Source organism: Accipiter gentilis, chromosome 3 (assembly GCF_929443795.1).
Source record: "Accipiter gentilis chromosome 3, bAccGen1.1, whole genome shotgun sequence".
Taxonomy (NCBI): domain Eukaryota; kingdom Metazoa; phylum Chordata; class Aves; order Accipitriformes; family Accipitridae; genus Astur; species Astur gentilis.
In genome coordinates, this window is record NC_064882.1 from 31,159,315 (window position 1) to 31,183,908 (window position 24,594).

Sequence of the window (24,594 nt, forward strand, 5' to 3'; positions counted from 1 at the left end):
CTGATGGTTTGACAAAGCAAGATCCTTTGGTTACCTGGTTCAGTTTTAAGTTTGGAAGAATAAAACATCTCAGAGGGAGAGAATGGTTCAAAACCTAGTCTCTACAGCATATCTGAAGTCTAGGCAGTATTTTCAGAAGGCCTAGGAGTTCAAAACCTAGGCAACTACAAAAATTCAGTTTGAAATTCTTTCTTTCCCTTTTCCTCCTCCTGCTCCCAGAAATGTGCCCGCCAACTTTGCTAGCCAGGTTTACTTCTTTTTTCTTTCATGCATGAAGAATTCTCTCAAACAGAAGGAACTTTGAAACTACAAGAAAAAGTGTGTTAAATTACCAAAACAGAGTGGCGGGGGGGGGGGGGGGGGGAGCGGTGTAGTTTCTCCTCTACTCTTTATTTAATGATAGATATCTCACAATAAAACTCTTCAGATGCAGGGCATTTGTGTCCCTACAAAACTGATTCATGTCAGAGAACCTCAAGAATTCCGTTAAATGAATAGTGTTTAAAATTCCTGTGTGTTGAATTCATTAAGCTCAATTAGCTGTTTTACAGAAGTGACAAAGTTTAGTTTTTATGAAATTTCTTTACAAAAAAAGACGTGACCTGCCATCTGTTACTAAAGTTTTGTTCATTCCAGTGGAAGCAGAGCTGATTTTCAGGGCTGTGCTCTACAAGCAATCCCTGAATATGTCCTTCACCCACAAAAAAGAACATCTTTAAGGAGTTCAGAAGGAGATACCCACCATGGAAGGTTTGCATGAGAAGCAAATCCATGACAGCTTGGGGTTTTTTTAAGCCCACCTTATGGCAAAAAAATTATCTTTTACTGGAAGATATTATGAGTTTGAAACTGATGCATTCTATCCAAATAAGGTTACATTTTAGTTTGTGCGGGTTTTGACAATGTCTTCCCAAGAGTTGCCTTGGCTTTTGCCACTTCTCTGAGGCAAGGCTGATGGTTTTTCTTGCCGTTTGGAAGTCCAGTGCAAATAAGAGAGCCAAGGTACTCGCAGCAGATCTGAGGTGAAGAAGGAGGTAGCCAGGAGACTGGCAAGCTGCTGCTTGCTATTTATTGCTGGCTGCCGTGATGAAAAGCTGGAGGAAGCAATAGGCTGCCTTTTCACCTGCACTTCCAGTCCCGCCATTCTCCTCAAGTGCTCCACTGAAAGGTGGTAAGGGCTCCATTCCCAAACAGCCCTGCTTCTGGTTGCAGTGACGCTCTACACAGATGGGTAGAGGGACGAATGAGTGGGGAACGGCTTCCCGGTTTTTGTTCAAAGTTGAAGCCCTTCTGCAGCTTAGACGCAGTATCACCGTCATTAACTCTGCTCATCCTCCAGCACGAGAAAAATGTTGTGTATAGATAGGGGTGACAGGATTCTTCCTAGCATTGCTCCTTCAGCCCTTATGGGGGAGGGAGGGGAGAAGCAAGGGTGTCTTTTCTATGGCCTTATTAAATCCTGTTTTCTATCACGACCTGCAAATGGGCACAGAAAATGCCATTTCTTGCTGAAGTAACACTGCATACAAAGACTGTTCTGAGAAGGGGAGCGTGGGGGAGGAGGAGGCACTCGGAGACGCACCAGGATCTGAGAAAACAGCAAGATCTTGATTTTTTCTGTCTGGGGAATTCAAGACTGCTAATCACTCTCTTGCAAGGCATGGGTAGCAATTGTCACATTAGGCAGGTGCTGAGGGATGGAGTCTGGAGGTAAAGCATGAGGGTGGCTGCGTGCAGAGCAACAAAACCGACTGTCCAAGCGGTTGTCAGATGCTCCAAGTAATCGGGTCTGACGTTTGTGTGTTAACTTTCTTGCAGTTACCTTAATCTGACTTTAGTTCTGAAGTCATTCATAGGTTGATAGCAAGCTTTCTCAGGCGTGCTCCCAGATACTGAACGAAACCGACTTGCGTCTCGTTTCCATGCTAGCCTTTTCCAAAGGGGGGTGGGGGGTAACGCTCTGTTTTGTGTGACGCCGGTCCCCAGCACACCTCCCTGTCTGGCTCTAGTGATCGACACCCTTAGGACGAGCAGGCTGAAGGCAGAGCCGTTAAAAACTGCCTGGTGAACCGAGCAGTAGTTTGGAGAACTTTGACAATCTCCCGACAGAGCGGATTTGGGAAGGCAAGCGACCTGGGAAGGCGTAGCGTTGTGCCTTCCCTCGCGCGACAGCCACGTCCACGCAGGTGGTGGAATAAGGGATGGAAGCAGGGGCGGGCTGACTGCCACGATGGGCAGCGGCTCCGGGGGGGGGGGGGGTCACGCGTGGGCGAGGAGGTGGAAGAGGCTGCAGGGGGGGGACGGTGGGCCACGAGCAAGTCCCGCTCCGAGCAGCGCCCGGGGCAGCACCGTGGGACGAGGGCGAGACCTGCGCCGGTTGTTGAAATCCTCTCTCTGAACCGGGAGCTGCCTCCCACCGAGCTGCGGTGCAGGGAGGCGTGGGGCGAGGGTCGCCCCGCGGTGCTGGGGCTCAGGCAGCGTGGAGCCCTAGGAAGGGCCGCCCGGGGCGGGGGTGTCTTGCCGGTGGGAAGAGCTTCGCGGGCGGGTGCCGTTCCCCCTCCCTCAACGAACTACAACTCCCGGCGTGCATCGCTGCTGCCCGCCCTGGCTGGGCCGGAGCAGGTGGCGCGCTGCCCTGCGGGAGTTGTAGGCCGGGGGGACCTCGATGGGAAACGGGGCGGTGGCGGGGAGGGGGGGGGGGGTGGGGGGTGTCCGGTTTCGGCCCGGTTACCGAACCGGCCCGCTGCCCGCGGAACGGGGAGGGGGGGGGAGGGGCTGGAGCCCGGGAGGCCCCGCGGCGGGGCGGGGGCGCCGCGGGGAGCGGGGACACGTGTCCATCACCCCGCCAGGCGGCGCGCGCTCCCCGCCCCCGATGCTGAGCGGGAGGGGGGGGGAGGGGGGGGCGCGGGCACGCGCTCGACGAGGCAAGGGGGGGGTGGGGGGGGGGGAGGGAGAGGAGCCGGGGGAGCGCGCGCTCGTATGTAAATGAGCGGGCGTGAGGTCAGAGGCAGATGGAAAAGGGAACAGACAGAATGGCCGCCGCGGCTCCCGCTCCTCCTGCCGCCGCCGCCTCCCAGTGCCGGAGCCCCCGCTGCACGGCGGAGCGCAGGGGAGTCCGCCGAGAACTCGACTCCTGGCGGCACCGGCTCATGCACTGTGTGGGTAAGAGAGGGGGGGGGGGGGGGGACACGACGGTGGGGTATCCCGGCCGGGGGGGGGGAGGCGGGCGGGGGAGGGGGCGGCGGTTGGGTCCTTGAGGGGAACGGGGTGGCGAGCCGGGGAGCGGGGGGTCTCCGCGGGGGGAGCGGGCGAGGCGCCCCGAGCCCGGCTCTCTCGGGTGGGCGGAGGGGGGGGAGCGGGGATGGGGGAGCGGCTCCGGCGGCTTTCTTGGAGGGCGGAAGCGGAGACGGGGTCTGTGGGGGAGAGCGAAGGTCCTAAGCCGCCTCCAGGCAGCGGAGGGTGGGTGTTGGGGCTTCGGTTGGGGCCGCTCGGTCCCTCCCTTCGCCGCCGACCGAGACCCTTTCTCGGCTCGGGTCCTTTTGTCTCGGCATCTCGTCGTTGGCGCGGTGAGTGCCGGTGGCTTCCCCCCTCCTCTCCTCCTCCATCGCCAGTGCCTGGGGGGCGGGGGGGGGGGGGGGGGAGCCCGCCTGTGTGTGAGAGCGTGTGTGTGTGTGCGCCTTTAAGAGGGAGCCGCTCCTGCACTGACGGTTGGGATTTGAAGTTTTCCCTCCCCCCTGGAAGTTGTCATGGCGACGGCAGTTCTCCCCTCGCCCTCCTCCTCCTCGTTCCCCCCCCCCCCCCCCCCTCCTCCGGGGGGCTGCCCCGGTGCCTCTCGTGCCGCGAGGGTCCCCCCCGGCTCACGTGACTTCCCCGCGTGTCTGGGCGGGGGAGCGCGGTCCCTGGCGGCCGCCTCGGCGGCGTTCCCGCGCGGGCAGAGCCCGGCAGAGGCGACGGGCGGCGGCGGGGGACGGAGCCCGGAGCCCGCAGCCGCTCCCGCTCCGCCCCGGCTGATGCCCGTGCCGCGGCGGCCTGCCGGCTTAACGGCTCGCGCCTCTGCCCTCGCTTCCCTGCCCCTTTCCTGCGGGCAGGCTGCCCGCCTTCAGCGCTGGCATGCGTTACGTGTGCTGCCGCCGCCGCGCTGCCACCTCAGGGCGGGGGACGCTTCGGTTGTGGTTTTTTTTTGTTGTTGTTGGGGGGGTGGGAGGGTGTGTGTGTGTGTGTGTGTGAACACTTCGATGGCAGGAACTGCTTATTTGTAACGTTTCAACAGACATTTCCCTTCTTAGGGAAATGGGTAAAATCCTTGATCTTCAAGTAGTATGCTAGTGTCAGTACTGATCCTCCCTGATGGCTGAGCGGTGGAAACACATCTAAGATGTAAGCGGGAGGGTGAGCAGCGATTCATTCAGTGTTTCTGCCTGTGCTTGAGACGAGATCAAAGTAAGAAGTAAACACCTAACAAGTAGGTACGCTTACAATTACAGGCGATTAGCTTTGTCCGGGTTTGTGGGGTTTTTTTTTTTACCTGTTTTCAGTAACTTGGTAGCTGCTCCGTGCACATGTACTTCTTGTTCTTGCTGTGTTGCCCCAATAACACTTTCAAACACCCATGATAACACCTGTGCGTATGCCATGATATCTGTCTATGCTTGTAACTGTCTTTTTAATCGTTCGAGTTATATATGATTTAGGAAAACAATGCTTATGTGTTTCCATACACTAATGCATTATATATTGCTTCTTGTGGAAAGAGTGCAGTTTAGTTAGAATGTATAGGGAGAGCTAGTTCATTGGCATAGATGCTGTGACAAACTGTTAAATCTGATGGACTGATATATCTCAGAACATAGAAGTGGCCGTTCCTCTGGTTACCTGTTATTTAATGGCATTTCAGTTTTAAGTGTAAACTAAAATCCTAAAAGTCTGCTTGACAATTGATGACTGAAGGGAGTTTCAGGCAATAATGGTATGCCGCCAGATGTCTTCAGGGAACACAGTTGCACAGCATGACCAACACTGACAAGGACTGCAAAGAAACGTAATGAATGCTCTGTAAGACAAAATTCCACCATATGCTGGGTCCTCTGCTGGGCAGATCTGTTGTGTTCAGGGAACTTCTTCAAAGTTGTTTTTTGGGTTACTCTGTTACTGAGAACTGCAAAGTGTAAAACCATTAACATAATTACTTACATTTTACACTGATTGCACTGTGGTGTTGTTTCACACTTTTCTTCTCCTTGGAACAAAAGTTATTTGCAATATGATTTCTTTGTATGTTCATGATGCAAAACTCAGTTAATAGAAAGGAGCCCTGAAATTATTAGCAACTGCTAAGCAGGAATGATATTGGTTGTGGTTTAATAGTTAGTCAAGAGCTATCTCGGTTAAGAACTGTTACTTGGCATGCCTGCTGAGCAGCCCTTATCTGAGTGAAAGTGTAAACAAAGTGGCAAGAAAGTGAGTGGTCAGGATAATGGAGGTAGAGTACACTTAACAGGTTTGGGGGGGCTTGGTTTTTTTTCTTTGCTCCTTTGAAATTCTGTAGCGTTACCTTCTGTAAAATAACCTGTTACATTAGCTCAAATTAACTTCCAAGGTAAAAATGGTTCATTGTTCTCACTCGGCGAAGTATTCCTAAGGTTTTGAAGAGTCCAACAAAGTTAGTATTAACTGGAAGGTCTGAACAATTGTCAAGTTGATGGCTGAAACAGCAACATGGTGGGGGGAGGAGTGGTGAGTATGGTGGATTTGGCATAACTTATTTTTTCTTTCTCTGCCCTTCTCAAGAATCATACATTTGTAGCAAAGTGAGAAAACCGACGTGGTAAAGTAGTAGCCCCCCCCAATTCTTGAACTAGCTTCCTGTCAATCCTAAAACAAACAAAAAACCAACAACAACAAAAAACTCGGATCATTCTACCTTTAGCACTTTTTTAATTAAAAAAATGTTGAAAGGCGCTATGGTTCTGTGGACTATCATTTGTCAAGCATTATGTTCAGAGGGCGAAGCGAGAAAGTACAGGCTCCTTGAATATGTCATATTGTTTCTGCTAAACCCTTTAGATGAACAACTTTACTTTGACGTCTTATATTACTTTATTGATATTAAATTTGATATTTGCATTTCTGTAGTGTAGTCACTTGAGCACTTTGTAATTCTTTATCTGTAAAAGATTCCTCATCCACTTACTTTATGGAAATGGTAAACTGAGCCAGAGGTAATACTTCCAAGGCCGTGATTGCTCAGCTTGAGGCTCATAGTCAACAGATTGTTCATATCCGCAACAGTGAGACAGAAATAATGCTCAGCTGCCTGCAGTATACTGTTTGCTTGAGGGTCAGTGATGGTTAGGGGCCTCTGCACGAAGGGCTTGATTGTGAATTGTGTGTCAAAACCTGACTGCAGATTTGAATGCTTGCATTGGCTTCAGAATTAAAAGCTTGGGGTTTGCCAGCCTATTATGTTAATTCGTGACCTGCAGAATATGATTTAAAGTCTCAGGTCAAAATGTTCAAGCATTTAAAGAATTTGAGAAGAAAAACAGTGATAAAATTTCACTGACGTTACTGAGAATTCTCTTGCTTGGTATCTAAACATTTGGAGGTACAAAAGACTTCACATTGTAAATGAATGGAATATATTCACAGAAATTCTAAATAGGTGTTCAGTATAAAATGGCTGTTCAGATGGTAGTCTTGTGTGTGTAATGTTGAGCACTAACATTCCTAAGATGCCTAGACTTGTGCTGATGGATATACCTAACTCTTGCATGACAATCAGAGTTCAAAACTAGATCCTCTTAGAAGGCACCTGAAGATCTTGATTCTGTCAGTGTTGTTGCGGCATGCACGATATGTGCTAACAAGTACTGTTTTATAGCAGCACTCACTGGTATGTTTTGTCCTAGGTATGGTCTTTGTGACATAACTAATGAAATACCCTAATTCACTGTCTCTGTTTATGGAAAAACGCCAGAAAGCTCAGAGTTGAAGTACCTAATTTAGCCAGCAACTCAGTTCCATGGTGGTTTAAATTGCAAGATATTTTATAGAGGTGAATATTGGAATGGTTGAAAATTGCTCTTTGGTTAAAACTTTGTAATGTGAATTGGTTAAATGCATTCCATTGGATTGAGAGGCTTTGGTAGTATGGAGCTATAAAAGTCTAGCTTCATACTGTGGTCAGCCTTAAGAAAAAGGGTTTATGCAGTTTTTCTAAGCAGCCATTGATCCCACTGACCGATTTAATTTGAACTTTACAGGTAGCATGATGGCAAGTACATTAAGTCCCCATGACTTTCATGAATAGGCACAGAGGAAAGACCTAGTAATTGCTGGGGTGCAAGAAAACGCTTCAGCATGAGGTGGTGCTTTTTACTATGTTATCACGGTATTCTATGGGTAAAGTTTGGAGCAGTAACTTAAGGCTCTTTAATGGAAAGTGCCAGGTAACTCCAGTAATGGATGTTGTAATCTTCTTGGTAGGGCCTCGCATTGTATTTTTAAAATATAAAAGCCTAATTTTCACAATGAAAGTTTAAAATAGTATCTCAACTACTTTAAAAAAATAAATACATTGCTATTTTGGGGGAGGGGAAGGGTAGAAGTTTTACTGTTCCTCTGCTGCAGCTCAAGGGCACACACTTGACAGGAAATAGCCTTGGTATTACTTTCTTATGAAAACTGAAATTTGATCAAAGTGAAAATCCATTTCTGTATGCTTCTGAAATCTAGCAGACAAATTTCTTTGCTCTTGTATTTTTTCCAGACTTTTTTTCCCTCTAAACTAGGATGTGTTGGTGCATCTAATTCTGTTTTGATGGATCTAGACTTTAAATTTTTTAAAAATATTTTAACTTCTGCTCCTGCTTACTATTTTTGAACAAGCTGTCTTTCAAGTGCACTTTCCAGGAAGAGGAATTCCCCCCCAAGCAAAAGATTTGTAGCTATTCTATTTGACATTATCTCCACACTTGCAACACTCCTGCATTAAGTAGTTTATGTCTTTATTCCCACAATATGCAGAAGTGTTCTCACTTTTGCTGTGGCTGTAAGTATTTTGCAGTAGGTTAGTGTTACTTTTTTTTGTAATACTGCTGCGGTTGTAGGTGATTTTCCATGGTTGCTACAGTAGTAGTAGCAGAGCTAGTTATTTTACTATACATCTGTAATGTTCTTGTCTACCAGTGATTGGTTTGATGGCTTGATGCTCTATTACCTGTTAAGCCACTAACAGACTGTATGCAAGAATTACTTAAGTGATACCTGCTTTGAACTGTTTTGCTTCCTTGGCACTCCAGCTTCTTTAAACAGCGAACAAGCTTGCTATGGCCGTAGTGCCATCATCCAATATGATGGGCAGTAATACTTCTGTAAGGGGTTTCCGTGGATCTGTCATGCTTAGAGCTGTGATGTGAAACTCTTGGAGTGATTCCAGTGTAAAACAGATCAAGGAAGTAATCTCAGTGTTGCTGCAAATGTTGGAAGAAGAACGGGGATTAAATCTAGATCAGAATCACAGCACAGGTTCACAAGGAGTGTTTGGTGCAGTGGGGGAAGATGGTATCATGTAAGGGAATAGCTCAAACTAGTATTAGAGGCAGGTGTGCAAGTCAGCATTAGTGTTGAACACTTATTATGAAACCACAATCTAACAATACAGTAAAGTGCCATCTTGCATCATCAAGTCTCACAGAACTATTTCCAGAAAGGAGAAATCACAATCCTGACTGCATGCTCCCGCTGCTTGTATTCCTGCATCAGCACTCATTGGACCCCTGTCTGATCTGTTTTAACTCAGTAGATGGTCAGCTGTCTGTTGAGAGGAGTTAGGGGCTTGCAAAAAAAAAAAAAAGTCTGATGGATGCTGATGCTACCACAAGGACATGGGTGGAACTGTGTGACAGAAGCAGGATAGGTAATAGCAGAAATAAGCCATTGGATTGGTTTAGCTGCCTGTGGCACTGTCAGCTGCCTGGAATGGAACATAGTGCTAAAAGTACCATCCTGATTTCCCTTGAACTAAGCAGGTTAACAAAAGAGGAAAAAATGGTCAGTGTGTATATATGTCATTGGAAGTTGCTGTGGTATATGTATCACATTAACTGTTTTTAGATTGAAACAACAGAAAACACATGGGGTTTGTTTTGCTTGTGTTGGACTATCATTGTTTCAAATATGTAGTGTTAAATCAGCTTCTTTTCCATGTCCTCTCACAATCTATTTCAACTAATCAGCTTTTCTCTCAGAAGTAATTGCCTGCTGCTGTCATTATGTGTTTTTGAAGGGATGTCTTATGTTTGACTAGTGAGACGTTTTTACTTGGGGAAAACTACAAGAAAAGTTAGAGTAATGATACTCAGAGGCTTAGTTTAAAAGGGGGGGGGCAGTTCTGTGCATCTAGCACTAGATGCAGTTACTACTAGTTCACTGATCTCTTGTGAACCTGCAATTTTAAGGATATATGGAACACAATTTTATGAAAGAGAACTGTACCTGCTACACAGACTAATCCATGGACTGTATGGGATGCAAGCAATGCTATGTTTGAATTCTTTGCACTTAGAACAGAAATGTGTTGCAGAGCATGAAAGTAGATATATGTATCTTCAGCAGTGTTGATAAAACTGGTGACTATCTTTTTGGTGTTCCTTATGTTTAGATACTGGTATGTGGAAGCAGTTCAATTTTTAAGTGTTCCAGGAACTGCTGTAATCTTTGTCAACGTTTTTAGGCATGGCTTGAATTTTCTTTTTGTATGTTCTTATATGGTAGCTGTTTACTTTTTATGTGGCTGATAGTGAGCTGAGAAATTTAAACTCTGATAGCCTTTCTACATTGTAGGCACTAAAAGCTTCCTAAGCTGGAACTTGTGTAAACTGAAAATGTGGAGTACAGATATTGTCACTGCAACTTGGTTTCAGTTCTTCCCTTGAATTGGTATTCAGTAACTAACTATGTACTAATGCTTGAGGTTGGTAACTTTAGGTGTTTGGGGTTGGCTTTTTTTGGAGGGGTGTTTGTTTTTTGATGCATAACATGATTTTGTTGTTTTTCTTTCTGGACTCACTGTACCTACCTTCATGATTTATGTCAACTGGTATGAGCATTCATTTATTAAACAGCTCAACAAAATAGACTGTAAAACTAATCTAGCTTAACGCTAACCTAGAAAATGGCATGAGAAACATGGCAGGAGGAAGAAAAGGAAAGAAAAGGTCAAATCTAGTTTAACTTAGATCAGTTTCCTAATCAGGTTTATCACGTACCTGCATTTTCTCCTGAGTCAAGTATAAGTAGCTTTAGTGGAGAGAACAAGGCTTCTGATTTTTAGTAACTGCCTATTTTAACAGCAGTTTTTTAGGGGTTTGAAGTGAGCTGGAAACTAAGTTGGCTGAACAGCATCCTAATCAACAAGATTGTTGACAAGAGCAAGAATACAGTACCACTGATGATAACATCTTTCCGTTTGTTCTTCATCGGGTTTGTGTGGCAAAGTTTTTTGTGTTTTTTTTTTTTTTTTGGGGGGGGGGGGGGGAGATACAGGAGTGGCTTCAGTGAGAAGCTGCCAGAAGCTTCCCCTAGGTCTGACAGAGCCAATGCCAGCCGGCTCCGAGATGGACCCGCCGCGGGCCAAGGCCGAGTCTATCAGCGATGATGGTAGTGCCTCTGGGATAACAGATGTAAGAACAGAAAAAAAAGTTGCTGGGGCACAGGAACTGCAATCAAGAAAGGAGTGGGAACATGTAAGAGAAACAACCCTGCAGACCCCCGGGTCAGTGAAGCAGGAGGGGGAGGAGGTGCTCCAGGGGCCGGAGCAGAGATTCCCCTGCAGCCTTGGGGAAGGCCATGGTGAGGCAGGCTGTCCCCCTGCAGCCCAGGGAGGTCCACGGTGGAGCAGATATCCACCTGCAGCCCAGGGAGGACCCCACGCCAGAGCAGGTGGGTGCCCGAAGGAAGCTGTGACCCCATGGAAAGCCCATGCTGGAGCAGGCTCCTGGCAGGACTTGTGGCCCCATGGAGAGAGGAGCCCATGCTGGAGCAGGTTTTCTGGCAGGACTTGTGACCCTGGGGGGGACCCACGCTGGAGCGGTGTGTTCCTGAAGGACTGCACACCTGTGGGAAGGACCCATGCTGGAGCAGTTTGTGGAGGATTGTCTCCTATGGGTGGGACCCCATGCTGGAGCAGGTGAAGAGTGAGGAGTCCTGCCCCTGAGGAGGAAGGAGTGGCAGAGACAATGTGTGATGAACTGACCCCAACCCCCATTCTCTGTCCCCCTGTGCTGCTGGCAGGGAGGAGGTAGAGAAAATCTGGAATAAAGTTAAGCAAGGGGGAAGGTGTTTTAAGATTTGGTTTTATTTCTTGTTATTGTACGCTGATTTGATTGGCAAAAAATGAAATTAATTTTCCCCAAGTCAAGTCTGTTTTGCCTGTGACAGTAATTGCTGGGTGATCTTTCCCTGTCCTTATCTTGACCCATGAGCCTTTTGTTGTTATATTTTCTCTCCCCTGTCCAGCCAAGGATGGGGAGTGTTAGAGCTGCTATGGTGGGCACCTGGTGTCCAGCCAGGGTCAACCCACCACAAGTGGAACTTGTCTGATGTAAAAGTGAACTGCGCTTCTGTTTTAAGCTAGTCAGGGCTGGGGGGGGGGGGGTGGGGGGGGGTGGGGGTGCTACTGTGATTTTTGTTGTTGTTGCTCTGGATTGTTTTTCTGTTATTTGAGTCTCCTGAACTGTCTTGCTATGGTAATAAGTACTAGTAGTTGTATAAGGGAAATAAATTGATCAGCATGACATGCTTCTATTATTAGCAGATCAGTATATGCTTTTGAGGAGCTGTATTCCAGCTACTGGCAAGTAGCCAGGGCTTGTACTGCCTACAGCTAAAATGGGAAAAATTAGTACCTCTTCCCCTTATCCGCCCTCGTATTTTTTATTTTTCAGCTGTATTATATGGGTGTTTTGAACAGTTACAATGGATTCCTTCTTCTTGAATATGACTCAAGTATCAGGGCTTCAAAGAAGGTTGTTATTCTAACCTTTAGAGTTTAGTGTGTTTATGTAAAGTGTAGAGGGTCAGCCAGAGATTTGTAGACTTCACGAACTTAAAATTCTTCATTCCATTTAGGACCACTGTCTTTTATGTCATTCTTGAACCTTGTTCTCTTCCATGTGCTTGGAGGGAACTTTGGTAAGATAGATTGGAACATTGATGGAGGTTGGAACAGAACTGAATTTGTGTGATTCACATGTCCAGTATCAAACTTCTGAAAAATAGGATAGCATTATAAATTTAGCTACCATACATAAGAAGAAAAAAAAACCAAAAAACCACCCCCCCCAAAAAAATAAAACAAAACCCCAACCTTGTTTAAGGCTGTAAAGTTATGTGATATATCCCCCTCCCCCCACCCCGCTAATTTACCACTTTATCCTTCCATCTACTAATGGCATAGAGAAGCCAGGAAGAAGGGAGGAGAGAGTAGGGAAGGGAAGATGGATGGTAGTGGCTCTGCCTGTAGGGGGGTAGAAGATGTATTACAAAGAGTAGAGGGCTCTGAATCTGCAGAATTGCATTGAGCAGTAGGGGTTGAATTCCCTTTTATGGGGTGTGGTCAGCAGCATGTGACTCTGCAGATCAGAGACCCATGTGTTGGGTTGTCATCTCTCTTTTTATTTCCACTTCTGGTACAGACCAGGTTCCTGTGTGGCATCTTAAGAAGCTGGATTAACCCCTTAGATAAACACTTTATTCTTTGCAAAATTCTTGTGGACTCTCAGCTGCTGCTTTTAATTGTGCTTGGTTCTCAACATCCATCCAGGCTTGCATCTCCATAGTAGCATGTGTTGTAGGAGTGAGAGTTGGGTAACTGTCACTAGATGTGAATTTTTTTTTAAGTCTGTTGGTAAACGAAAGCTCACTGAATTTGTGACCTCTTTAACTATGTTCCTCAGCTTTCAGTTTCTGTATAACTTGGTAGGGTCCTGATTTCCAGTTATGAGGCACCCTAGCTTTTGTGGCATCTAGGGATTGATTACTCATGTTTAAAGAGCTGTTCAGTGGAAAAATTTGTTGGTTTGCAATGTGTTTCATTCTAAAATGCTACTGACTACTTCTAAAAATCCTTAATTTTCAGATTATAAATACTTATCTTCCTCATTCCACAGTTCCTAGCTTCTTCAAATCACATTAATTAAAAGCTAGTTAAAATCTTACATATGAATAATAGCTCTCGCCATCATAATTCCTTGCTTTATAAACTAGCTTTAGTGCATTCCTAGTCTGCTGAGCCACTAATAGGTCAGAGGGCAGTGTTATTAATCTAGGGTTGACTATGCTGCTGCTTTTCATAACTACTGTCAAAAATCTTTGTACATCTTAAAAGTTTTGTTTTCCTTTCTAAAAGCACTACACCATTTCATAGTGCCAGGTTAAAATACTACTGGTGTGAAACTGCTGGATATCTTTTGATTAACAGGGAACTAATGTTGCTGCCATATATGATGTAGATTGTAGAAGACTGCCCTAAAGGACTCCAGCTTGTGATTGCAGCTATCAGTTTGTCTCACAGAACAGGGAGCGTGCCACAGCAAGGCCCAGTTAAATGTGAAGATTTGACTTTACCTAAGTGTAGCTATTAAGCCTCCTAATCTGAATATGGGGGAGGATTATCAAATGGCTACTGCTTCATGACCTGTAGTTCAGATGTAGGTCATTCTGGTGTTAGCCATGTGATGAGGGGGAAGAAAAATAGGATCCACTGCTGCCTTAGACTGCTCTGTATAAGGGCTCTAGTGCTAACTGTGCCAAACTTGGTCTCAAAAGTTTGCTGTGCTACCAGCTGAATAATGCAGTGACTGTGGACTTACCTGTGATTCTGGTTCATGCTCCTTCAATTTTCTTATTCTTCCTGGACCACCCTATCTCTCCATCCTCAACTTTCGTAAGCAGTCATTTCCTATCTTTGACTTCTCCTTAAAAATACCCATTTGTCTTTGCTTCCAAACATTTCCTTTTATTTCTTGTCAGTGACATGAAAACAATTTTTACAACTTCATCTGTCTCCACAAATAGTTTTATCTCAGCTTTTGGTTTTTATATGTTTTCATATGGAGTGTCTTTACAATTGACTTGCATTACACCACAAACATGCTCACCAAGGCAAATTTAAACTTTCCATCTTTTGGTCCAGGAGACTTATGTGATGTCTTCCTCCAAGTGTCTAATCCCATCTGTTTGTTTCTATATGTACTACTGCTAGATATGCCATCTCGTGGTGCTTGTGGGGGAAAAAGGGTGTATGCATCTTCCTACCACCTTATTCAGGAAATGTCAGTCTCTGGCAATCTTGCCAGGTCAAGAAGTCTGCTACCTTGTCTTTCACATACTAATCGGTAGCCATTTGGAAGGACTTAGTTGTTCTTTTTTGGAAATGGATCCCAAACTCTTTCTGGCTAGAAGTTAGGACACTTCTAGCCTTAACTTATCCCCAGGTTTTTATGTATCGTGGCAACACTGTCATTTAGGGTTTTTCCCTTCTATTTTTCCTCTTTCCTCTTCCATATTTATTCCTATTCAGATATTATTGCTTATTTAACATAGTAAAAACTGAGTGTTAATGGATAATGAGCACTCATGACTCAAAAGTTGCTGTAGTGGATTTGAATTTTAAACAAGTAATTCACAGACAAGTGAAAAAATGTAGCTACAAATGTACAAGCTTGTGCAAGCTGTTAATAGTGGATATTGTCCAAAGTTTACTGTCTGCACTGTGGTACAATCCCAGTTGCAGTGTAGAGGCTATAATAAGTTCTCTGTTCTTGTGATCTGTTTGAGTATTTTCCTTTCCTCCTGTTCCAGTTTGAATGGGTTCTACAGAGTCATGCTAAACAGTATTTCAAACAAAGTATAGTCTGGACCATGTTGAGTGGGGGTCATAATAATCTGTCTGTGCATCATCAGATAAGAACAGCTGTGCTAAATCAGAGCAAGTCTGTGTGGTCTAGGATTTATTGTCTGCAGCCACTGGTGGACTGCTAGGAAAAAAAAAAAAAGTAATGATATATCTGAAATATCTTCCAGCCTTCAGTGACACTTGTCTTGGTCCTTGGGAGAAAAACAGTTTTCTTTGGTTTTATAACTGATTTACTAGATTTTCCTACCATAAGTTATTGTTGTGTGGGTGTGTGATTTTGAAGCAACATGAAGCTTCGCTGGATCTCTGGTGTGCCCCGGTTATGTTTTTTTAATGCAGCTCTTCTGTTCATCCTAAAACAAGAAGTGGAAGCACCATATGAAACCATTACTTAAAAAAGGCAAGGGATGGCAAAGGTGTTTCCTATTCATGTGGTTTTGGTTTTTTTCTGAAGACCTGACCTATCTTCCCTTGGTCATCCCCCAAGCTGAAGAGTTCTTACATGTTCTTGTAGAGAAGCTGTTTATTAAATTCAATCATTCTTCCTTCCTTCCTTCCTTTCTTGTGTTTTCTTAGTTCTGCTTTCTTCTTGAGATGGGGAAACTAGAACTACGTGTATTCAAGATACACACTGATGTGTGATACAGGTGTATTTGTGTGGTGATAAACCAGGGAACAACACAGAAGATCTTCCTTTAAGAAGTCAAAGCATTTCACATGCCTTTACAGAGTTCATCCTTTTACAGAACTGTGTATTCAAACCCCAAGATAAAACTTGCGTGATAAGTCAGTTCAGAGCCCATTACTCTCTAGGTAATATGAATATTTGCTTTTGCCACTGTTTAGCTTAATATGTACTTGCTTTTAGTAATTATCTTGAATTCTACCACCTCAGTACCTCAATATTTTGAAGTTCCTCTGACATTCTCTTGATTTTCTTTGCTGCTAATACTAGACTGTACTGGGCAGTGAATTGTCACTTCATTGGATCATCTCTTTGGGTGGAAGAGCAAAGGCAAGCCTGGGATACTCTTGTTTGTGACCTGCTGCTGTGAAAACTAACCATTTATTTCTGTCTTTTTAACCTGTTCCTTACTGGTGCAAGGACTTCACCTCTGTTGCTTGGGAAATTTTTAAAGCTTTTGGAGATGGATGTTAATAGATGTCTTTCTGAAATCTTGATTTACTCTTAGTGTCCCATGTCTGCATGCCTACTGACATCTTCAAATAACTCAGTCGTGTTTGAGGTAGATTTCCCTTCACAGAAGTTGTATTGGGTCTTCAGTAATACATTATAATTCTTTATGCATCTGGTAGATCTGTTCTTTGGATTTTATTTGCCCAGTTATGAACCTTTGACTTGCTGGTTTATGAAATGGCCTCAAGTTGCCCCATGGGAGTTTAGATTGGATATTAGGAAAAATTTCTTCAGCTAAAGGTTTATGAAGCACTGGAACAGGCTGCCCAGGGAATTGGTTGAGTTACCATCCCTGGAGGTGTTTAAAAGACATGTAGTTGTGGTTCTCGGGGACACGGATTAGTGGTGGACTTGGCAGTGTTAGCTTTACAGTTGAACTCTATGTTCTCTAAGGGTCTTTTCCAACCTAAATGATTCTATGTATGCCTTTGCTGGCATATATTCTAAGCAGGTGTCTGGTAGGAGTGTACAGAGGCCAGTATAAGATAGGCATACACATTTGCTGATTGTTTTTTGTTGCTTGGTGTAGGTTTTGCCCCTTTCCTGTCCTCTGATGTTGAGGTAATGAGCTTGCTGATTTCTTCATAAGTACTAGTTCAGGTGTATCATCCTCAAGTTCCTCTCAATTTTTCTTGTTGTTATTACTTTTTTTTTGTCCTGTCAACAAGAGGCTGTTCTTACAAGAAGTATGTTTTATTTACTTCTTATACAAACTGATCATAGTATGACTGGGTCAGGTAGGCCCTCTGAGGAGCAGGAGAGACTGTTCCTTCCTTACCATCAACTGAACTTGCTCGGCAGAGGGAAGGCCTTAGGGACTATAGGATGTAGCGGACCATCATGGCCACAAGATGGGAACTCTCAGCTTAAGCTGGAAGGTGAGTTAAATGGGAAGGAGAAAAAAGGGATGGAGAGAAAGAAGGGTTAGCTGCTCAGCCTGAGGAGTTGAAAATGAAGACTTCTGTAGATCAAGCTGTACAGAACTCACAGGTAATATTTAGCTGACTAAGAACAAGCTTGGAAGTGATATAGTGCAATGGCTCTTGGGGAAATAATGGTTTATAAACTCACTTTTACGATCTTACCTATTTACTTAAGAATTCTGCCACCTGTTAAGTTGTGTGTTCCACTCTGTCATGGTACCTGGCTTTTGAGGTCAGATTTTCTGGTGACATTGAGAGAGTTTTGCCATAAGGAAGAAGTTCAGGAGGCTTTGTTTCAAAGCTCTTCTGATTGAGGACTTGCCACACCTTTTTCTGCTGATGCCTAAATCTGAGGAATTGTTCAATTAATGGCTTACAGTTGTCCTGTGATCTGTCAGGAAACGAGCTCCTTTGGTCACAGTAATTTCAACTGTGCAACTCCTAGTGGGTTCTTGTTTCCAGGTGTGTGTTCCTGCACTTCATATAATTGGATATGAAATGAAATGTCATGTGTTTATCTTTGAGGCCTACATCATGTTCTGTGCTGATGCAATCAGTCAGAACTTCAGGTATACTTGTATGCTGCTTTTGATTGTTGGTAAACTGTATTTAGCAAGGTAAAACTTAATGCTAAGGAAACAGTGTAATAACCCTTGTCCAGGCTGGACCATCTCCTTCACCATTACTTGTTGTTGTCTTCCTCTTTTTTTTTTTTTTTTTTTTTTTTTTTCCAGTTCCCTGCCTGTTTTACATGCATCATGCAAATTCCCCTCAGGCTTGACAAAGTTTTGTCTTTAGATCCAATTCATATATCTGTCCTAACTCTGATGTATATGCCATAGGCACTTGATACCAGTCCACTATAGTGGTGTGCAAAAACATGCACTCCAGTTCCATGTCATCAGGTCCTCTTAGCTGTCTAATGTGAAGCTGACAAATGTGAGGTGGCTCTTGATTTTGGCCTTTCCCTTTTTCCTTAGGTGTCTTCCTGAAGTTTATTTTAATCTCTTACTGCTTTTTAAACAGCAACACTACCCCAAACTGATACTGGCATTCTATGTTGGAATGCCAAATGTTTGACCTTCTCAGAGAGAATTTCTTCAGCAAGACCACCAGACTGATTAGGATGTATTGGAAAGCAGTTTTATTTCCTGCCTGCACCCACATCTAAGTCTACTGACTCCTGAACAAATGTGGTCTGCCCCAAGGAAATGGGTTTTAGTAAGAAATGCTCTGTTTATAACTTGTGGCATCAGGACTTCTTATCTTGAGACATTGGAAGTGTCCAGAGTGCTCTGAGCATAGTGCTGATGTGAAAAACTGCACTGCAGCACTGACCCTAGATCAGCTTTTGTGCATAGTCCTCAGAAACAATGGTAGATTACTTGAGTCCTGGATACTTCTGCATTTAGTACCTCACTACTGCACTTGGACAGAGCAGAGTGTTTTCTTAAAACTAGGGTTTCTGGACAAAACATGAGGGTTTCACTGGAGAATTCACATTAGAGATAAACTGCTCAGTAAATCCTACAAATATCAGAGTTTTTGAGGAAGCATTTGTCTGTATATCAGTCATGTCTGAATTATTGTTGTCATCTCTGGCAAGCGCTCTTTGTCCCACAAACCTTTAGGGAATGAACTGAAAATTCAAAGGATCATGGATTTCTTAGTTCACTAGTCAATGCTTCCTGCAGTGACACTGCAGGAGAAAAAGCTGAGAGAGAAACCCACTGTAGGGTGTCCTGAGTAAACTTCCTTTATGGTAACGAGTTTGGTTATTGAAATCTGTGGTCTTACTTGCTGAATATGCCTCTTTAAGAATACTTGTCCAATGGTTCAGGAAGGGTTTTTTCTGGCCCAGGCTCAACCTTGTATAAGGCCTTTACTTCAGGTTATCACATATAGTAGCATTTTGAGGGCTGGTACTTTTCAGAATCTCTCTTCTGAGGAATCAAATCACTTTGAGGAAACTGATATTAACAGAGCATCTTAAAAGCACTACAGTGACTGTTTGTTTTCTTGAGGCCTTTTTATTAATTTCCTAGATAGGAACAATGGATTGCACACTATTTGCTCACCTTGTGTGCTTCATGCAATCACCAGTGTCACAAATCATCACAAACTCAGAAGAGCTAGAGCAGCCTCTTCTACTGTTGTCTGCAAGAGCTACTTGGTAGTGATTTGGATAGTGTATTTGAAGAGCTGTTAACTGTCCTTTGTTCTGTGAGGTGCTGTACTTCTCCACTTGCCCTTTAACAACCAACTGAACCGACCTGGTTGTGGCATTCAGAACAATTATGAACGGGATACTTGATAGCTTCATCAGTGGTACATCTCTGGTGGTAATCTGGCATTTCATCCTCCTTAATTCTCAAACTTGCAGATCAGTAATAAAGACTGTTTTTCTCTTTGTGTGGGATATGAGTGACCTTGACCTATGAGACTGATTAAGAAATTTGGTACCAGGTAAGTAACATCATATGAAGTTTTCCAGAATGGTGGAACCAAGATTTATCTGGTTCCTGCAGGAGTTTCCCCTCTTGCTGGAAATGCAGACTGTAATCATACCTTTCTCTTAAGAAATCCTATTCCTGTATTCTTGACCTTGCAGTTCAGTTGGTTTCCCTAAGTGGTTGCTGCTGTCTTTCTAAATTGTTTCATTAACAGGGAAAAGTATTCTACTTGCAGATCAGCTCAAAGTACGAACTTTACTGTTTTGCCTTGCTTGACATGCGGGAAGCAATAGGATGTGGCTGTCTTTAGGTCAAAAAAAACTCCCTAGATTATGAATGGAATGGAGAAATCTGGTAAAGATTCTACCTTTTCTATTTATCTTAAAATTCATGGTCCTTCTGAAAAAAACCAAAACACCCAAAAACCAACAACAACAAAAAAAAAAACAACAAAAAACCTAGCAGCTGTTTTGCTTAAAGCTTCTGATTCTAATGTGTTTAGTGGTGGAGGTTTTTTTCAGCAGCTTAAACTTAGTACAGAGTCTGTGCTGAGCTTTTTTTGTTTTAAGGAGGAAAATAGGGACATAACTTTTATCCTTTTTTTTGCACAGTATAAAAAGAAGAGGTATCTTATTATTTTTAAAGCAGACTAACAAGTTTAGAACTGAGAATCAATGTCTGGAAATAATGAATGTTTGCTTCTGCTAGGGACCAAGCCACTGCTGGAATACAGAAGGAACAGAGCATTTCTAAGACAGGATAGTCTACTGTTTAATCTATCTGCCTTGTGTAAGAGCTCGTCTGTTCTGCATGTGATTAAATTATTCAGAATTTTGCCACTAGGGACTCAAAATATGTATCTGTTACCTTGGTGGTGTTCCAGCCCCTGCTCCCCAAATCAGGAGGGACAGTTGTTAGTAATGTGAGTTTTATAGAATGTGATCAGAAATTAATTACAGAATTCTTACAAAAATTTTTTGTCTCCCAATAAATTCTCAGAGCTGGTACATGGTTTCATTTGAGTACTATATAAATTCTGTTCCACAGCAGATGAGAGTCTGAGTCCCACACTTTGAATCTTACCCTTTCGTGCTTTGTCTTGTGCCACTTGATGATTGTGAGGAAGTCTTACCAAAAGTTTGTAGAGATGTGTGCTAATAGCATTAAAAAGCAAACAAAAAACAACAAGAAAAAAACCCCAAAACCCCCACCCAAACACACCTGCTTAATCTTGAATTGTGTCAAATGCTAAAAGCAAAAAATAGAGACTAATTAACTTTTTCCTGTTCTCTGCTTACATCTGATGAGAGTGCCTAATGTGAAACTAAAATTTCTATTTAAAGTCTCCGTTTCTATATTTCTGCTTTTTCAATATCTAGTGGGAAATGAGGGACTATATCCCTCTTAATCAAATGTTAAACGATTAGAAACTTGTGTGTTCTTTTAAGTATATTATGGAAGTTCAACAGAAGTACACTTAGAAGATGTAGATTACAGGTTGGTTGTCCATGACATGTACATTGAGATACACTACCTACCTACTTTGAACAACGTCATAATTTCTGTTATGCACTGAGCATGTTTAAGAACTTGTTTGAAATCACAGTTTAGCTGAATTTAGAGTTCTTACAATCTCACTGGAGCATCTGAGGCACTTGAAATTTTAACCTTGAATTTCTTTTAGAGAGAGCATACATAGTTAATACTTTTTATTTCAAATGACGTTTTTACGTAGATTAAGAGTGTCCAATTCTTGTTGACCTAGTTGACATGTTGCCAGCTCTAAACTTTGTCTAATTTGCCAAGCCAAATTTTGGCTGGATACAAAGATGATGGCTGTCTGGGGTTTTCTTGGTTTGTTGGGTTTTTGTTTGGTTGGTTTTTTTAAACCAGGTATTCATAAAAATAAACTGGAAGTTAAAGGTGAAAATACATGGCATAGGTATTATAAAATGCAGATAAGTAAACTTATAACAAACTTACCTTTAAACTAGCAGTTAATTTGTTATGTTTGCACTCATTTCTTGGTAAAATTGTGGTATGTCTACTGTTAAAAGTATTTTTTAATAAATGTTTTCAGTGTTTGTGTTAAATTTTTGGAAATAAATACTTTGAAGAATGCAGGATGAGATTTATAGGGTTCATAGTTCACTTACTGTGTTACAATTTGGCATCTAGATACCAGATGCCTTTCATTCTGTAGCTTCAGCAGGTAAGAGATGTGTCAATTTATTTCAGGGAACCACCGTATTAGTGCAGCCTAGTTGCAGGATTTCAATAAATATCAAACTATTTTAAAAAAGTAATAGAAACCAACAAATAGTTTCTGAATATGAGGGAGTTGGATCTACTGGGAGATAAGAATGACTTTTCTCTTGTTCATCACTTCAAAATGGTTTTCAGGTTGCCGGGAATAGGCAGGTTGTTTGAATCACGCAGAAATGATAATTTAAAAGAAACCTTCTGAAAATTCCCATGAAACCCTAAATCTCTTAGGAAATTCCATTTACTTGTTAAACTTACTGTCAGGCATCAGTTTCATGGAACGTTCCTGAAGGCTCATGACTTCATTAGCTTTTAGTAGACCCACAATGTAGTATGGAATCCTAAGCTTCAGTTTCTCAAAAACCTATCAGGCTAGGAATGCTTTGAATTAAATATTTTTTGGCTCAGTGAACTGGTATTTTCTGATAACTGTATCTTTCTCTAACAGCTTTCAGATAGCTCTCCTTTCTTAGCAGAAAGCTTCATGTTCTTGGATTCTGACAATCCAGGAAGTGTGCCAGACCTATTTATTCATTAGTTGACTGCTAGCCTTTCTCCCAGATGTTGGTTAGATGTGTGATACTGCACAGCAGTAAAGCAACGCTGTGACCTATTAATTGTTACAGATTTGCTGTGGACTTCACTTTTCTGTGATTATTTAGTTAACATCTGACTAGGCCTTCATGGAGAAAAGAAGCTTTTGTCTGGCAATCCTAAACTTTAGGTAAAATAGCTAAACTTGTATATCTTAAAATTATGGTTAAGAAACAAGAATGTGCTTCAGGCACGTGGTCTTTTGAAAGTGACAGTTGTTACTATGTTTTAGTCGCAGGCATTATTCTCCTCACCTTGTGAAATGGTTAAATTGCTACCAAATGAGTCACAAGCATTTTTCCAAGCTGGATGTTGTTTTCTTTTACAGTGACTTGTTCCCTCTAAATTTTCTTCTCTAAGGATATAAACTATAAACTGGCCCAAATTATTGCCAGCACTGTTTTCTGACTAACAGTTGGTATCTAGATAACTATTTGATGTAGTGTCTTGAAAAAAGAAAAGCAGTAGGATAAGCTTCAGTGTCTGAAGAATACTGATATTCACACTAATTCCATATCTAAATGCCCCTGTGTGACAGCTGGGATTACATCACTGTTCAAAGAAAGAAGAGGTTTTAGAGAGAACAGAAATTAAGTTCTAGTAACTGTCACTTAGAAGTGTTGTTCCCCCCCCCAATCCACAGACCAGCACAGTCACTTCTGAAGTGTTTTCCTTACACCTTTTAAATTATATATAACACAAATCTCTCAAAATATCTTGCTACTACATTAGAAATTAAATCTAATATTAATTTTGACAGTGTCTGGAAGCTACACTAAGAGGTGTCATGTGGGCTTTCCTATTTGCAAGTCTACAAGGATACATTCTTACTGGCATAGAAGATTACTTTGGAGGGTGGAGATGCTTCTTTTTTTATTGAACGTTATTTCTCTTTCTGTAATTTATAAGTACCTGAAAAATAGACCTGAACTCAGAATTTATGCTAATCTCAGTCTTTACTGAACCTACAAATCTTTTTTTTTATTTTATTTTTTCCTGTTGGCTGACACCCTTTTCTTTAAAATTGTTGAACAACTACAGGGGAGGCAGGACACTTCCTCTTATTGTTTTGCCTCTAAGGTATGGCCAATGTCAGTCTCCCTAGCACTGGAATATTACTCCCTCTTTGTGTTCTGCTGAACTGTGTAATATTACAGCTCATTCGGTTGATGTATATATTATTTCTGGAAACTGTGTTCCATCACTGTCTGTATCCCCTCAAGAAAGCACAGCATAGAAAGCTGAAAGCAAGGATCTTTATCCTAAGTGAAAAGTAGCCACTTAGAACTGAAGCTGTTCTGTAGTCTCATTTCAACTTTTGTTCAGCCTATCTCTTCTCAGTGGCAGCAGCAGTGTCCTCAACTACATTAATTCCTGGAGTCAAGATTTGCATTAGAGAAGGACAAGTATCTTTTTTAGCAATGGTTCAGAATTTGTATTGGAGTCTAAATAGAGGATTTCCTCCCTTTCACATTGGAATCTCTGGTATGTTGGTTCCTGTTTGCTCAGGGATCTGAATCAATATGGTAAAGAAAATGAGTGTATTAAGTAAAATGTTTAGAACTTTCTATTAGAGTACTTTGTTTTAGTGCTGTAAGCAAAAACTGGATTCATGCTAGACAAGATATTCAACAGAAGCCCCCTCCCTACCTCACCCCCATGTAAAATCTGTCCTAAATTATGTCCCAAGAATTTTTCTGCAAGGTTGTAAGGGAGTTGCTGCTTGTATCCTAGTGGTGGGATAAAGGTAACTAGGTGTAATAAAGATAAATAAATAAAGATAACTATTTAATGCTTTTCAAAATTTTGAGTTAGTGCAACAGAAAACTTGTAAAGTGTTTTCTAGATCAGTTGAGAGTGGTATCAAGGGAGCTTCCTGATGGCTGAGTAATAAACAGATATTCTTAAGGAGTTTGAGTTTCTGATGCAATTAATTATTTTTTTCTGTCACTTGGAAGCAGGAGACCATTTCTTTATTTGGTGACAAAAAAATGCAAAATGTATAAGCAGATAGCCATTTTTCAGGGGAACCAGTGACATGCAGTGTCAAATATGGTGGAATAGAGTACAAGCAGCACCTCTAAAATGGGGCATATACTTCAGAAGGTTTTAAGTTTATATGATTAGAAGCTAAAAGGTAACTGAACATGAGCTCCAATTCCCTTCCTTATGAAAGGGAAAACTTGTAAGAAAGGTAGATGACTTCTTTGCCTTTTTAAGCCAAAACAAAATACTGCTTCCTAC

At 42.7% G+C, this 24,594-nt stretch overlaps 1 protein-coding gene across 6 annotated transcripts in view; it reads left to right on the plus strand.

The window, feature by feature from the left end:
* The first annotated feature begins 2,978 nt into the window (after positions 1-2,978).
* Positions 2,979-24,594, plus strand: part of LCORL (ligand dependent nuclear receptor corepressor like) — an 88,348-nt gene continuing 66,732 nt past the window's right edge. For all 6 annotated transcript variants that reach the window (XM_049835107.1, XM_049835086.1, XM_049835078.1 and 3 more), the window contains exon 1: positions 2,979-3,162. In XM_049835107.1, coding sequence (XP_049691064.1) covers positions 3,012-3,162 — 151 coding nt within the window. In that variant the 5' untranslated portion in view covers positions 2,979-3,011. The remainder of the gene's footprint in view (positions 3,163-24,594) is intronic.